This window comes from Pagrus pagrus, assembly GCF_965226575.1.
Source record: "Pagrus pagrus genome assembly, chromosome: 17".
In the NCBI taxonomy this organism is placed as follows: Eukaryota; Metazoa; Chordata; class Actinopteri; order Spariformes; family Sparidae; genus Pagrus; species Pagrus pagrus.
The window spans coordinates 28,289,185-28,306,539 of NC_140201.1; the positions used below are offsets into that span (position 1 = coordinate 28,289,185).

Consider the following 17,355-nt stretch of genomic DNA (forward strand, 5'->3'; position numbering starts at 1 on the left):
CCACACATACCAAATGCAATGTTTTCTATCTTGTCTTAATGAAGTTTCTAGATGAATATGGCTCAGACGTCATTACAGTCTAAATGTAGCAAAATAAAACAAAAATAACTGATCCAGCAACTGATCCGAAAGTCACGATCGGAATAAGTGTTTACATGGACGCGATTCGGAATAACGATCGGCATAAACCACCCCTCTCGATCCAAACAGAATTTTTTCGGATTGAGCCGAATCCGATCAGAATCTTCCAATTGACGTGTTTACATGACGCATTTTTATTATGTTCAGCCCTTTATTCTGAACATTTGTGTCCATGTTAACACAGCTACTGTAAGCACTTTGGGTTCCTGATGAAGCGCTATATTATTATTATTATTATTATTATTATTATTATTATTATTATTATTATTATCATTATTATTATTGTTCTGCCCTCTGGTAAAAGTTGTGATTTGCCCTTTAATTTATTTCATTAAAAAAGGGAGTTCATAATTCATGTAATGTAATTTCATGATGTACTCTTATTTTGAAGGCTTGTAAGAGATACGCTATGCATTATGGGATAGAGACGAGTTGTTGTAAACAAGTGAAGCTCTGATGAACATGATGGAGGTTTTCCTTCTTAAACTTCATCTAGACACCTTTGAAAGCAATTGCTGTAAGTTTGGTTGTTTGGCACCTTAAAGCACAAGTTTAGGTGTCTTAGATGTATCTTCTGTACAGAGTAAAAGTTCGTTTTTTTGCATATCTGTTTTGATAGTAACTAACTGACTTTGCTAGCATTAATACTAATCTAGAAGCGTTTTAGCCTATTGTTTGACTGTGTTACTATGCCAATAGCGTTTCAAGCCTTTTGTTACCACATTAGCATATCAATGACGTTTACCTTTCATATTTGCATATTACATTAGCGCCTGTTGTTATCTTAATGGCTAACATTAACGACGCTGAAGTTAGCCTCCGATTCGCCAGCTTCAGATTCGGAAAGTTAAGAGGAAATTAACGTAACGTGCAGTGCGCGTAACACAGTTTCTGATCTGTGCAACCTTTATTCTATTTGTGAAAATTCTATAAAGGCACATTTCACCGTTTTCTCAGCATATACACCACATTAGAACAGGTCCTGATCAAAAACCACTATGCTTAGACTTGTCTCATCTGGCCTAGATTATCCTAAAGAGGCTAAACATTCATTATAGCACAGTTTCTGATCTGTGAAACCTTTGTTCTATTTGTGAAAATGCAATAAAGGCAGATTTCACCGTTTCCTCATCATATAGACCACATTAGACCTGGTCCAGGTTAGAGCCTGACCGATAAAGGATTTTTAAGGCCGATACCGATACAAATATTTGGTGATTTAAAAATCCGATATTCCAATATATCGGCCGATATATATAAAAAAAAAAAAAAATATAACAAATCCAACAAATATTTCCGTAACATTAGTTATTTGTAGTTATTTATGAGTCCTCACTGAAATAATATGATAATGCAGTTTAAAAATAAACTTGTTTGTTTCATTGTCACAGCAGAACAGAGGAACATCAAAAATACTAGCTAAGTCCGCTTCACTCTCGGCTTAGTCCGTGTCCTAACTGGATGCGACGCGAGCGAGCGGCCAACAATCGTGTCACATCTGACGCTCTCTGTCCTGACTGAATGCGTTGACTATGTGCGTCTGTTGTCATGGAAACACATCAGCTGTGCACTCGACATCCGACTGGAGAGAGACGTAACTACCTGGTTAAAAGATGGGTGAGTACTTGCTTCCTACGTTTGTACTTTTTAAACAGAAAACAAGTTTTATATTGTGAATTTAGATGTTTCTTGACATATAATATAGCCAACAGCAAGTTAATTGTTATTAGCGGGCGTCATTCACGTCAGTTATGACTCATAACTGACGTGAATTACAGTGTGGCCAACTGGTCTCAACTTATGAGACCAGTTGGCCACACTATAACCGATAGATATCTATGTGTGTAATTAGGGGCATAGCGCCCTCTACCATTCAAACATTAAACGTCACCCAAAAACAACAGGACTAATTAGACTTCGTTGTTTTCAAACAGGACCCTTTTACAGACGTCAGGAGTTAAAAAAAAGGAAAGTGGCTGCTTTTCTACTCCTCCAGCAGAGTACCTCCAGCAGGACAAGGCAGTGGGTCCATCCTCTCAACCAGGCACGAAAACAGAAGGGGGATTACTATAACCTTGTGCAGGAATTGGCACTTGACAGCAAAAGATACCAGAACTACTTCAGGATGAGCGCTGCCCAGTTAGAAGAGGTGTTGTCCTATGTAGGTCAGGACCTTTGTAAGCAAACAACCAACTACAGAGAGCCAATTGAGGCTAAGCAGAGATTGGCTATCACATAGAGGTAAATGAAAAGACACACGCTTTAGATAATAGATAATAGATAATAAAAGTATTATTTTTTATTTATTGCATACAAAATACTTCCTGTAAATCTGTGTAATTCAATCGATCAATCAAACATGTAATAATAGATAAAGAGACAGTAATAAATAACAAGAATACAGAATAGAATACAGGAGTTAATAACAATTCAAAGCCTAATTATTCATAATTGTTCATAAGTGGGGTTGTTTGGGTTGTTGAAATAGTAAGGGCTGTGGTGGGGTGGGATGGGGTGGGATGGTCGTGGGGGAGGGTGAAAAACCTGGTTGTTATCCCAATTTAAAATTGTGGTCAACAGCTGTGCCTTCAGCTGGCCCTTGTTGGTTGTCACTTGCTTGAACTCTGGCAGTAAACTGAGCAAAAACATTTCATCTGGGTCATCAGGTTGAATAGGAGTCCTCAAAATCTCATAGAGGTCTTCGGTGGAGGGGTTCTGTGGTGGATTTCTTTCCCGCTTCCTTCTTTTGGAGCTGTAGGAGTGGGCCCTCTCTCCTTCATCTCTCTGCTCTCTCACCTGTCTCTCCTCCCCACTCTCCACATCTACTGTCCTCTCATCCTCATCTTCATCTTCCACTTCCACCTCTTCAGACCTTTCTCCTCCCTCCTCCTCCTCTTCTGTCCTCACTACATCTACCTGGTCAAGGCTGCTTCTGCAACTGAAAATAGACAAACATCCATGGTGCTTCAAATATGTAGATGTCATAGTGCAATATGTTACAGTAAAATAATTAAGTAATGCTTTGTCCAAAATGAATAGATATGTTCTAATAATATGAATGCACCTTATTGGAGTAGTTTAGGCCCAATGTCACTGTGGGCTCATGTGTTTTAACTCCATGGTTATTTAAATTTCTTATCTCACCAATGTGCCCATCACATAGATTAGCTTACTACTGCACTGTATTGTACTTAAGTACAATTTGGATGTACTTTACTCACTTTTTTTGATACTTTATACCTCCACTCCACTATATTTTGTGAACCAATATAGTGCTTTTTACTCCACTACATTTATTTGACAGCTTTAGCTACTAGTTATTTTGCAGAATTAGATTACAGAATAAAACACACAGTTACTTTTACAAAATAAACACACTGTGGTATTGCTACTTTCACTTAAGTAAAAGATCTGAATACTTGCTGCATACAGTACAAATAATCCTACCATCTTTCCCTGAGATGTGGCAGCAGAAACCACATGGATTTCAGGTGTCTCCATTCCTTCTTACCACCCCCCTCTGACCCACTGGGTGGAACAACTTTCCGGAGTCTGTTGAAAGTGTCACGCAAAGATTTCCACTTGTTCTTGCAATGCTCTGGATCTGTTAAGAAAAGAAAAAAATATTATTCAATGCAAATAAAATGTAACTAAACATAGGTCTTTCTTTTGCAGATACATGGCATCAGGGGACTCCATGCATTCAATGGCCTATGACTACAGAGTAGGGGTGCAAACAGCGTCAGACTGTATCCTGGACACCACCAAGGCCATTGAAAAGCACATGCTGCACCGCTTCCTCCCTCAACCAACAGAAGAAACCTGAGCTATGGTGGCCAGGGGCTTCTGGCGAAATGGCAGTTTCCCAATTGCATTGGAGCACTAGATGGGAAACATATTGCAATCACAGCTCCACCCAGGAGTGGAAGTCTCTTTTTTAATTATAAAGGGACCTTCTCTATTGTACTGCTGGCCCTTGTCGATGCAAACTACAGGTTTCTGGTGACACAAATCGGAGATTTTGGCAGAACCAGCGATGGAGGGGTCTTCAGGAACTCTGCACTGCGCAGGGGGCTGGAGAACAACACCCTCCATGTACCACCACCAACACCCCTGCCAGACGCTGAGTTCCTAGGGGAGGTGCCTCATGTTGTAGTCGCTGATGCGGCATTTCCCCTAAAGCCATTTCTCCTGAAGCCTTTTGGAGGACGAAACCTCTCTCGGGACAGAGCCACATACAACTATCGGCTGTCAAGGGCTCGCATGACAGTAGAGAAGGCCTTTGGTATGCTGGCTGCAAGATGAAGGATCATCCTCTGCACCATCCATATGTCGGTGGAGAAAGTGGACACACTGGTTGTGGCAGCCTGTATTCTGCATAACTTTCTCACGAGGCCTGGTGATGCAGAGTGCAGGCTGCCGTGCGAGGGTGAAAACCTGCAGTCAGTGAATGACCATCCGAACCGCGGTGGTCAGGAGGCATTTGCTGTGCGGGATAAGTTTGTGCGATACTTTTCTGAAGCCACTATAGTAAACACATAGGCCTACTGCTGGAAATGAAATGAAATCAGCACCTGCACATGACACAGATTTTTATTGTATGGTATTTTGTATGTTTTTCTTTGAATAATATTTTTTAAAAGCAATTCTTAATTTACTTACTTATATTAATAGATTAAAATGACATGACATATTCCTTATTTCTATTATCAGTGACTGTACATAGATTTCAGAAACAGACAAAAAAGAAAATGTATTATCAGACCCTACATGTGTAATCTATTTGTTGATGTAATATCTCTCTTTGTCATCTTTATTTAAAAAAAAAATCTTTTTCTCATCAGATTAAACAGTTCAATTTACAATTATGTGTGTGAGAATACAATTTTCCTTAACTAGGAATGTTGTTGAATGCTAAAGAAGACTAACTTACACTAGAAATACAGAATTACTATAGTGGCCTCTCTCCCAAAGAAAACAATGGGCTCTATGCACAGCTCCACTACTTCCTGAACTTAATGCTGCTCCGTTATTTCCTGTCTTACATTATTGGACAAACTGATTAATCCAGGTGTGTCTGAGTAGTCACAAGGGTCAGACACACCTGGATTAATAAACAGAGCCATGCATTAGTCAAAGCATTAAAATGTTAAATATTTGGGTCAGTAATGATCAGTCTATTAAAAATAGTGATAAATAAATTTGAGAAATATTAACATCAATGTTGCACTGTACACAGTACAGACAGATGATGATGTTAAGTGAAAAAATAAACACACAAACAACAAAACCAAAACAGACATGGAGAGGATTATTTCAGGGACACAACCTGTTTAACCCTACCGTTAAACCGTTCAACCAACGGTTGTTTAACGGTAGTTAAACCGTAACTAGATTGACAGAAAACCTAATGTAGCAACGGTTTTTATCAACTTTCAGTTAGGCTATAGCATGAAGAACAAATCCGCCTTCTCCGGAGACTATAACATGGTGTACAATGTATCAATGTTGCAGGTATTGATATTGTATCATATCACCATCTCCACTTTGAAAAATAAGCTAGCTAGTAACGTAGCATCCTAGCAGAAAAGACACAAACATAACTTACCAGAGACTTTTAGCTCCCGGGCGATCTCCCTCCAGGCAGCTGCCACCTTATTGACGTTTTTATAGTGAAATGAGGAGGTATCGTACAGGTAGCTCCTCATTTCAACCAACTGAATCAGCTGCTCCTCGTCCATGGTGCTGTCTACGCGAGCAACTGAAAATAGAAACCGGGCGTCGGGCTCTAAACGGCGCATCGCGTCGCGCTGCGTCGCACGCGGCCAGTTAGGACATTCACATAGAAAACAATTGATTTTGCAGCTGTCGCTCGCTCGCGTCGCATCCAGTTAGGACACGGACTAACACGTAACAGCAGCAAAACTGGACATGGTAGTCACAAAATTTGTCATGCTTATTTGAGTTAAGAGTAGAGCCCGACCGATAAAGGATTTTTAAGGCCGATACCGATACAAATATTTGGTGATTTAAAAATCCGATATTCCGATAAATCGGCCAATGTATATATAAAAAAAATAATATCCAGAAACGCGTAACAAAACATAAACAGATTTCCGTAACATTAGTTATTTGGAGTTATTTGGAGTGTAGGAGGGGCGCCGCGTGAGTGGCAGCCTGTTACAGCAGCTCTCGCTCACCTTTGAGCTTTTTCTTCTTTTTTTATAACTTTTAGTACTTTTTAACTTTTTTTATTTACTTGACTTTGGAGCTCTTTCTCCGGGCAGTATGGAGACCAGAGTTGTTTTTATCGCTCTGGTCTTAATTCTGCTTTTTTCGCTGTTTTCCGCCGTGCCCGGGGAGCCTGTACGCGGCCCTATTGTTTACAGTAGGGATCAGCTGTTGACCCTCAGTAGCGCTGCGGTGCCGCCGCTCGAGCGGCCCGATGTCCCGCGGGAGTTGAAGAGGAGGAGACGCGGGTGCCGTGCCGGAGCTGCTCGCCGTAGCAGGAGGAGACGCTACCGACCCATCCTCCTGTCCATCATCATGGGGAATGTAAGATCTCTCCCCAACAAGATGGACGAGCTAACGGCGCTGACCCGGCATCAGAGGGACTACCGTGAGAGCAGCATCATGGTGTTTACTGAGACGTGGCTAACGGCGCAGACCCCGGACACGGACGCTAACCTGGACGGTTTTCAAATGCGGCAGGCGGACAGGACGGCAGAGAGCGGTAAGAGGAAAGGAGGAGGGCTGGCTGTGTTTGTTAATGACAGATGGTGTAACTCTGGGCACATCACTGTTAAAGAGCAGGTCTGCAGTAAAGACATTGAACTTTTAGCGGTTAGCATGAGGCCGTACTACCTCCCGAGGGAGTTTACACAGGTGATCATGATCGCAGTGTATATCCCCCCCTCTGCTAACGCTGATGCAGCTTGTGACGCTCTCCACTCAGTCACAAGCTCACTGCAGACACAGCACCCACAGGCCCTCTTCCTCATCTCTGGAGACTTCAATCATGCCTCTCTGTCCTCCACCCTGCCCACATTCACTCAGTATGTCACCTGCCACACCAGAGACAATAAAACACTGGACTTATTCTATGCCAACAGCAAGGAGGCATACAACTCATCCCCCCTCCCTCCCCTGGGAAGATCTGACCACAACCTGGTTCATCTCCTGCCTGTGTACAAGCCCCTTGTAAACAGGCAACCAGTGGAGACCCGCACAGTTAAAGCATGGACTGAGGAGTCTGAAGAGGCTCTGAGGGACTGCTTTGACTCGACTGTGTGGGAAGAACTGTGTGTTTCTCATGGGGAGGACATCGACAGCTTAACAGGATGCATAACGGACTACATCAACTTCTGTGTTGAAAACACTGTACCCACCAGGACTGTACGGTGTTTTTCAAATAGCAAACCCTGGATTAATCCTGACATTAAGGTTCTCCTTAAGGAGAAAAAGAGGGCCTTTAGGTCAGGAAACAAGGAGGAGCTGAAGGCTGTGCAGAAGGAGCTGAGGAAGAAGATCCGAGAGGGGAAGAACAGCTACAGGAGGAAGATGGAGGTCCAGCTGCAGCAGAGTAACATCAGTGGAGTCTGGAAAAGCCTTAAAACCATCTCAGGACTGAGGAAACCAGACTCCCAGGCTGCCGGGGATCAGACGTGGGTGAACGACCTGAACCTATTTTTCAATAGGTTTGATCAGACACCCACCCCTCCCCCGGCCCATTCATCTCTGCTGCCCCCCACCACCTCTTCCACCCCCCCTGTTTCCTGCCCCATTCTCACCTCTACCTCCCTCTCCACTGCTTTCATGTCGCAGACACCCTCCACTGCCCCCCCTGACATTCACCCACCTCCCCCACCCGACACTCAGCCCCCCTGCTCCAATCTGTCCCTCTCCACTATCTAGGTGAGGAATCAACTGAGGAAGATGAAGGTGAAGAAGTCCACGGGTCCAGACGGGATCAGCTCCAGGCTCCTCAAGTCCTGTACAGACCAGCTGTGCAGGATTGTGGAGTACATCTTTAACATGAGCCTGAAGCTGGGAAAAGTGCCACTGCTGTGGAAAACCTCCTGCGTGGTACCAGTACCAAAGATCCCTCACCCAAAGGACTTCAACAGCTACAGACCAGTTGCTCTCACTTCACACCTGACCCTGGAGCGGCTGGTCCTTGTCCATCTCCGCCCTCTGGTGGGTCCTTTTATGGACCCACTCCAGTTTGCCTACCAGCCTGGCATCGGAGTGGACGACGCCATCATCTTCCTCCTGGACAGATCACTGTCCCACCTGGAGCAGCCTGGAAGCACTGTGAGGATCATGTTCTTTGATTTCTCCAGTGCTTTCAACACCATACAGCCTGCACTGTTGGGGGACAAGCTGGAGCTCACGGGGGTGGACCAACACCTCACGTCCTGGATCCTCGATTACCTCACCAACCGGCCACAGTATGTGAGGACTCGGGACTGCGTGTCGGACACGGTTGTCTGCAGTACAGGGGCCCCACAGGGAACAGTCCTGGCCCCTTTCCTGTTCACCCTGTACACTGCTGATTTCTCCCACCAAACACCCCACAGCCATCTACAAAAGTTCTCTGACGACTCTGCTATCGTCGGCCTCATCAGGGACGGGGATGACGGAGCCTACAGAGAACTTATTCAGGACTTTGTGGACTGGTGCCAGCGGAACCACCTCCAGCTCAACGCCGGGAAGACCAAAGAGCTGGTGGTGGATTTCCGCAGGCGCAAACAACCCTGCATTCAGGTGAACATCCTGGGAACGGACATTGAGATGGTGACGTCTTACAAGTACCTGGGAGTTCACCTGAACAACAAACTGGACTGGACTGATCACACTGCAGCAATATACAAGAAAGGTCAGAGCAGACTCCATCTGCTGAGGAAGCTCAGGTCCTTTGGAGTGCAGGGGGCACTCCTGACTTCTTTCTATGACTCTGTGGTGGCATCAGCCATTTTCTATGGTGTAGTCTGCTGGAGCAGCAGCATCTCGGCAGCAGATAGGAAGAGACTTGATAAACTTATCAAGAAGGCCAGCTCCATCCTGGGATGCCCTCTTGACCCAGTGCAGGTGGTGGGAGACAGCAGGATGATGGCCAAGCTATCATCGCTGCTGGTGAAGGAGTCCCACCCCCTACAGGCCACTATCACAGCACTGGTCAGCTCCTTCAGTGACAGGCTGATACACCCCAAGTGTGTGAAGGAGAGGTATCGCAGGTCCTTCCTTCCTGCTGCTGTCAGAGTCTACAACCAGCACTGCTCCCAGTAGACCTCACTGTGCACTGTACAATAAAAAACTCTGCACATATCCACACACTTTCTGGTTTGCACAAATTGGACCATTTTTAATATCCATATTTATTATTTATTGTTTGTAAATAAAAATACCAACTGTTTAAACTTACACTGTCCATATTATAAATAATAAATACTATGTCATATTGTAAATACCAATTTCATATTGTAGATATTATGTATATACCAGTTAAATTCTATTTCTTATGTCTTATTATATTGTTTATTTTTTACTTTATTACTGTTTAAGTGTGATACTGTCCTTTGGCTGTTGTGACAAAGAAATTTCCCCATTTGCGGGACAAATAAAGGAATTCTGATTCTGATTCTGATTCTGATTTATGAGTCCTCACTGAAATAATATGATAATGCAGTTTAAAAATAAACGTGTTTGTTTTATTGTCACAACAGAACAGAGGAACATCAAAATTGCTAGCTAAGTCAGTTTCACACTCGGCTTACACCTAACAGCAGCAAAACTGGACATGGTAGTCACAAATTTTGTCATGCTTATTTGAGTAAAGAGAATTGATGGGGATGTTCTGTTAATTGTTAATAAAGCAATGTATTTCTCATGACAATTGCCAACTTACCATGAACACACTTCAACGATGATCTCAGTCGTGGATAACTGGTTCGCTCTGCCCGACTCTGGCTGGATCAGCTGGTTGTAGGGTTTGTGGCGTTCTAAACGTGTGTTTCCAACAGGGACGTTGTAGAGTGTCCTCTGGTGGACAAACTATGCAACGCCAACACTCATAACATGGTTGAAGGGTGTTTCATCCGTTTTTATTTTATTTTTTAAATATTCATTTATCGGTCATTATAAATGCCGATACCGGTAGTTTGGAAAATGCCTAATATCGGCCGATGATATCGGCCTGCCGATATATCGGTCGGGCTCTAGTCCAGGTCAAAAACCACTGTACCCAGACTTCTCAAATCTGGATTAGATTATGTGGTCTAAATGATGAGAAAACGGTGAAATCTGCCTTTATTGCATTTATCACAAATAGAATAAAGGTTTCACAGATCAGAAACTGTTATAATTAATGTTTAACCTCTGTAGGATAATCTAATCCAGATTTGAGAAATCTGGGTACAGTGTTTTTTGATCAGGACCTGGTCTAATGTGGTCTATATGCTGAGAAAACGGTGAAATGTGCCTTTATAGCATTTTCACAAATAGAATAAAGGTTTCACAGATCAGAAACTGTGTTATAATGAATGTTTAGCCTCTGTAGGACAATCTAATCCAGATTTGAGAAGTCTGGGTACAGTGGTTTTTGATCAGGACCTGGTCTAATGTGGTATATATGCTGAGAAAACGGTGAAATGTGCCTTTATAGCATTTTCACAAATAGAATAAAGGTTTCACAGATCAGAAACTGTTATAATGAATGTTTAGCCTCTGTAGGATAATCTAATCCAGATTTGAGAAGTCTAGGCATAGTGGTTTTTGACCTGGACTAGAGCATGACCGATATATCGGCTGGCCGATATTAGGCATTTTCCAAACTACCGGTATCAGCATTTATAATGGCCGATAAATGAATATTTAAAAAATAAAATAAAAACGGATGAAACACCCTTCAACCATGTTATGAGTGTTGGCGTTGCATAGTTTGTCCACCAGAGGACACTCTACAACGTCCCTGTTGGCAACACTTGTGTTTAGAACGCCACAAACCCTACAACCAGCTGATCCAGCCAGTCGGGCAGAGCGAACCAGTTATCCACGACTGAGATCATCGTTTAAGTGTGTTCATGGTAAGTTGGCAATTGTCATGAGAAATACATTGCTTTATTAACAATTAAAAGAACATCCCCATCAGTTCTCTTAACTCAAATAAGCATGACAAAATTTGTGACTACCATGTCCAGTTTTGCTGCTGTTAGGTGTAAGCCGAGTGTGAAACTGACTTAGCTAGTAATTTTGATGTTCCTCTGTTCTGTTGTGACAATAAAACAAACACGTTTATTTTTAAACTGCATTATCATATTATTTCAGTGAGGACTCATAAATAACTACAAATAACTAATGTTATGGAAATCTGTTTATGTTTTGTTACGCGTTTCTGGATATTATTTTTTATATATATACATTGGCCGATATATCGGATTTTTAAATCACCAAATATTTGTATCGGTATCGGCCTTAAAAATCCTTTATCGGTCGGGCTCTACTCTTAACTCAAATAAGCATGACAAATTTTGTGACTACCATGTCCAGTTTTGCTGCTGTTTCGTGTGAGCCGAGAGTGAAGCGGACTTAGCTAGTCATTTTGATGTTCCTCTGTTCTGTTGTGACAATGAAAAAAACAAGTTTATTTTTAAACTGCATACTCATATTATTTCAGTGAGGACTCATAAATAACTACAAATAACTAATGTTACGGAAATCTGTTGGATTTTTTATATATATATATTGGCCGATATATCAGAATATCGGATTTTTAAATCACCAAATATTTGTATCGGTATCAGCCTTAAAAATCCTTTATCGGTCGGGCTCAAGTCCATATATAGGTACATAGGTACATATACAAGTGAACATATATGTACATATATAAAATCGTCCGTTTTCATATATTAAATGTACATATAATATATGAAAAGGGCCAATTTTATGTATGTCGCATATATTCAAAACCTATATTAAAACCTATATTAAAACATATATGTTTATATAGGTTCTTTCCATGTGGGTCTGATGAAAATTCATTCAGATCAAGATGGATCGGATCAGTCTCTTCTGATTGAGGTAGTTACAATTTTATTCCTTTTGGGCGTTTATTCTGATTATTTGTGGAAAATAAGCATCCATGTAAATGTAGCTAATGTCTCATATGTTAGAAAAGTGGTCTGCAAAGTACCTATAGCTGTCATATACTTGTAGTGGAATAAAAAAAATATAATGTTTTCCTCTGAATATAGTGTATATGAAATATGAGTTTAAAATTAAAATCAATAGTCATATTATGACAGACTGTGTACCTGACATTGTATCATTTGCCTGTGTTCGTCTTTCCACACATTCTGCACTGTAGTTACTGCTGGTGAGCCCCAATAATTTCAGAAGCATCCAGTAAAAAGTGAACAGTATGGTGAATCCTGATTTCAGAAATCCCTTTTTTCTAAAGTCTGGGTTTTCAACACGGATCACAGTTACTGCAGGGAGCAGTGGGTAAGTTTTTGTTTTTTCAAACATTTAAATGTAACTGAAAATACACTTTAACAAGAATATAATGTACTAGTACCAAATATAAATTGTAAAAACATTTTTTTAAAACGATAAATAATAATAACAACAACATTTAATTAGCCCAACACTGATGCTCTACCCATGAATCCCCCTGCCTCATGTGAGCAAGCTAACCTAATATCTTATATTTATCCCAAGATGTTCTTGTGAGCCACAATGGATTATTTGTAATTTATCAAGCAATAAACTCCACCTCAGAAACTGCTCACATGCCTAACATGCACACAATGCTTTATGTATCACACCCAAAAAAGACACTCTTTCACTAATATCATGAATCCTAACTTGCAGCAGAAAATGTAGTCGGTATGTGTGAAAACAACTATTTGGTGCTTGGCCTCTGTAAATGATGGAAATTCCATCATTTTCATCATCATTGGAAATAATGATGAATGAAAATAAAGTAAGAGGCAAAATTAGGTGAGGTCCCATATTATTAAGTTTTTATACAAATGTTTTGTGAGGCTGTACAAAATTTTGTAATAATTTGAATTCAATTGTTTTATTTGATTAGCATTTGCTTGAACCTGATTCAGGGCAACAGCAGCTTCGCTGTCCTGCAGGCAAATGAGCAAACTTTGGATTTAATTAATAATTTGTGAATGTCCTGTAAATGCCTTACGTCACACACATAAGACCTTTTGTTGTGGGTAGAGGTGACTGTGTGGGCAGTGATGTGAAGCTCTTTAACCACACCTGATTCTGACAGACAGGCAGTCTGAAGGACTCTGAGCTACATGTAGTGGCGTGATGCTATTATCAAACACCTTTGAGGGTTGCTACTGCCTCTCAAGAGTCTTTTCCATATGTCTCCATCACAATGGATAACATATGTTTCAGTGACATAACTGTTGCATTATGGGTAGAGGAAATGCTCATTTTGGGGGGTGGGGGGGTGGATCGAGTCATCTTCATGAAGCAATGGGAGCCCTGTAACCCTGTAATTTTGTATCACTCTGAGCACCACAAACCAATACAACATTTCAAAAGGGTCATAGCAGAGTTTTCTCAACTTTGGGTTTGGGCTCACATCATAAGCAAACAAGGCTCTTCATTATCTTCATATTGAAGATCATGGTCTTGGCAGGCTGACACTTGTTGGATGTGAGGAGTTTAGGATGTAAAATAGGGTCACAGTTTGGAAAGACTTTTGACAACCTGTATTTTTAGGGATACATATGAGCTCATCTCACTGTTTGAATGGACTTTCCCTTGAAACCTGGAGATCAGTTTAAATATTAAAAAATAGAATTTTGCGAAAATGAAAAAATCTTACTCCACTTACTATTGTTTTTGAATTTTGAAAACTCCAGAGAAAGCTACTGAGATTTTTTTGACCAACAGAAATGACTGATTATAGAATACTAAAACTGCATCAAAACTGAGTCAAGCTATTTTTTTCTTTAATTTCCATACCTCGTCCAAACAGTCAACTCGTAGTTCTTTGCTTGCAAGCAGCTGGGCAGCCTCCTGTACATTACCTGCAGAAAAAAAGTATCACTGTAAAATGTAGCTGATGGAGACCATAGAGGCAATATATAGGCAATAATAGAGGAGAGACTTAAATGCATCTAGGACTTTTGTAAAGTTCAAGTCCTGGCTGAGTTGTGATGGAGTACACCTTATTCTGATTAAAGGTTTTGGCTAAAGGTTTTATTTTATGGGGCTACCATCCTGGTAATTTTCTAAAAAAAAATTCCTGCCAAAAAAACTCCCAAAACACACAAACCAACAACAGAATAGTGCATAAGAAAACAGGCAATTCTAAGTGGGAAGACGTGTGAATTTATATCATCCCACCCTGTGTCCATTAATCTTTAGCTAATAATTCTGCATAGGCTTCCATATTTAATCATAATTTATGAATACATAAATATATATATATATATACATAAATAATATATATATGTATACATACATATATATATATATATATATATGTATGTATGTATACACATACCTGCATTCTTTTCAGGATAAATAAATTAATTAATTAATTAATAAATGAACAACCGATACAATAACCATCATAATTACCTAGTGAGTTTTAAAGCCCTTCTGCATCCCTGTACCTTTTTCTTTGTTAAAAAAAAAAAAAATGAAACCGGTTTGTGTTTTGACATTGTTTCAACTCCGCATTCAAACTGTTCCTCAGTTTTACACCAAGAATTGATACAGAAAAACTTTTTTGAGTGTTGGGCGTACAGCCAGATTTTTTTTTATTATTTATTATTATTATTATTATTATTATTATTGTTATTATTATAGGAAACTAAGGTTTTATTAAACCCTAATAAATAATCATTCATCAGTCATTTAATCTTGGAAATCTTCTTAATGGTTAATTTTATGCTGCATGTTCATCTGACCTGCTGTGAAAACTGTCCAGGTTATACTGAAATTAATTAGCTGGATTAATTGAACACAGTGTATTTGACCTTTAAGTGAGGCCAAATTACAAAGTTGTGTTCACTAAACTTTTTAGGAATTATTTACAAATAACACTATATACCATGATTTTATCTCTAAAATGTTGCAGTGGCTTCCAAATGCACACAGTGATATCACTAAAACCACATGGTAAATATTAATGACAGTCCAATGTCATGGTTTGGATCATATTTAGTGCCAAAGATTTCACAATAAAAAAAATCTATACTTGGGGAAAAAAATAAATGTGTGAAGTGCGTGAGTGAGTGAAGAAAGCTAAAAGTATCACCTTATAGGCCTTTTACTCACCAGCAGCAATAACTTGCAGGATCTGTCTCTCAGATGCTGACAGATCTCCTCTCTGAGGTGCAGCCATCCTGTCTGATCTGCTCTGAATGAGCTGGGTGGTTCTCTGCTGCTGGGTCCAGTTAACAGTCACAGTGTACAGGTGGACTGATGAACTACAGGACACAACTGAGCCATCACTGGAACATACCACTATACCAGACACGGAGGGAGACACATGTTGTCTGCTTAGTAAAACTCAGTCACTTCATTCAATTCAAAGACAAAATTAGAATACCCTTCTCTGACTAGTCACTCTGACAACTGTGTTAAATCCTTAATGAAGTCCAGACTCCCCCTGCAGTAAAGTGTCAGCTTTTACACTGCCTTGATTTTAAGCAGCATGTCACGCAGCAAACCCACAGCAGGGGGCGCACCTTAGACCTGGTTATATCCTATGGCCTGTCTATTGGTGCGCCCTCTGTTGTGGACCTGGCTGTATCTGACCACTTTTGTGTGTTTTTTTACAATCACCAGTTTTAATCAGCGGGAGGCCCCTGTGAGAACAGTGAGGAAACACTACCAAACTTCTGAAGTGGTTGCAAATTTTATCCAGATTTTACAGAGCACTCCTGCCGAAATTTTACCAGCACCCTGTGATTTAATCATTGACAACTTTAACAATAAAATAAAGTCAACACTAGACTCAGTGGCTCCACTTTTAATTAAAACAATCAGAAAAAGACCTACACCCCCGTGGAGAACTGAGGAAATTAAAAAACTCAAAAGGGAATGCAGGAGTGCTGAACGGAGATGGAGGAAATCAAAGCTAACAGTTCACTATGAAATATTACGTGAACACCTCAAATCTTACAATAACACAGTCAAAAAGGCAAGAATCTCCCACTTCCAAAAACTAATCCATGCTCATAAAAATAATCCCAAATTCTTATTCTCCACAATCGATCTTTTAACAAACAAAAATTTTAAAAGATCCTCCAAGACACCAGACAACGCCCTTTGCGAGGACTTTGCTGACCACTTCAGAAGAAAAATCAATGACATCAGATCCAGTCTTTTATCCCAACAGTTTTTAAGTGACACACCTGGATCATTGATGTCATTGATTTCACCTATGGAAAGTTTTGCCCTGCTTGATGCGAGGACACTTGGTAGAGTTTTCTCCCAGGTAAAGCCCACAACCTGCCTTTTAGATCCAATTCCCACATCGTTTTTTTAAAACACTCTATGGATTCTTTGAGGAACAACTGTTATATATGGTGAACTGCTCTCTTCAGACGGGTGTCTTCCCCACCCCCTTTAAAACGGCGGTGGTGAAGCCCCATCTGAAGAAGAGTGATTTAGACCCCAATGTTTTAAATAATTATCGGCCTGTATCCAACTTACCATTTTTAAGTAAAATTTTAGAAAAACTTGTTTTTAATTAAGTAAATGATCTCTTAAACTCAAAACATATTTTAGAGAGCCATCAATCTGGTTTTAGGATGAACCACAGTATAGAGACAGCCCTTTTAAAGATTTTAAATGACATCAGGAGCTATTTAGATAATCATAAACTCACAGTGTTGGTTCTACTGGATCTAACCGCCGCCTTCGATACAGTAGACCAGGGGTTCTCAACCTTTTGCAAGCTGGGCCCCCAGCTTTTTTTTACAGAAGGTTGCAGGTAGGCGGTGTTAATGTGAGACCTGAGCCTGCTTTGCCTTGCAAAGATCCTCAATTCTTGGCTCAACGTGTGACATATGTGTTACGTGTGATTTTGTGATTTTTTCCCCCCTCTCATCCTACTTGCGCCCCCCCCGCTCGATTCATTTGCAGCCTGGACGCGGAGTGGTGTGTGTCTCCTCTCTGCTCTGACTGCAGGCTGGGACTGCTGCGCGAGGTTACTGACAGATTGAC

General features: G+C 40.7%; 2 protein-coding genes and 1 long non-coding RNA gene across 4 annotated transcripts in view; 2 read left to right on the top strand and 1 right to left on the bottom strand.

Annotated features, from left to right (window-relative positions):
* LOC311272472 (ankyrin repeat and MYND domain-containing protein 2-like) overlaps positions 1-17,355 on the bottom strand; it is a 72,787-nt gene that overhangs the window by 27,546 nt on the left and 27,886 nt on the right. For both annotated transcript variants that reach the window (XM_084378908.1, XM_084378907.1), the window contains exons 2-3: positions 15,460-15,648; positions 14,137-14,201 (exon numbers count right to left, since the gene is read on the bottom strand). In XM_084378908.1, the coding sequence (XP_084235034.1) occupies positions 14,137-14,201; positions 15,460-15,648 (254 nt within the window). The remainder of the gene's footprint in view (positions 1-14,136; positions 14,202-15,459; positions 15,649-17,355) is intronic.
* LOC311272590 lies at positions 527-5,230 on the top strand. Its single transcript, XR_014624581.1, has 4 exons — positions 527-658; positions 1,533-1,758; positions 2,076-2,382; positions 3,817-5,230. It is a non-coding gene; the product is annotated as an uncharacterized lncRNA (long non-coding RNA).
* Positions 6,302-8,090, top strand: LOC311273233 (uncharacterized protein). The gene is made up of 2 exons (XM_084380186.1): positions 6,302-7,805; positions 8,056-8,090. The coding sequence occupies exons 1-2, from the start codon at positions 6,430-6,432 to the stop codon at positions 8,057-8,059; spliced, it is 1,380 nt and encodes a 459-aa protein (XP_084236312.1). The 5' UTR covers positions 6,302-6,429; the 3' UTR covers positions 8,060-8,090.

Bases quoted from the DNA above. Each gene is read 5' to 3' on its own strand.
- LOC311273233 (XM_084380186.1), top strand. From the start codon at position 6,430: ATGGAGACCAGAGTTGTTTTTATCGCTCTGGTCTTAATTCTGCTTTTT.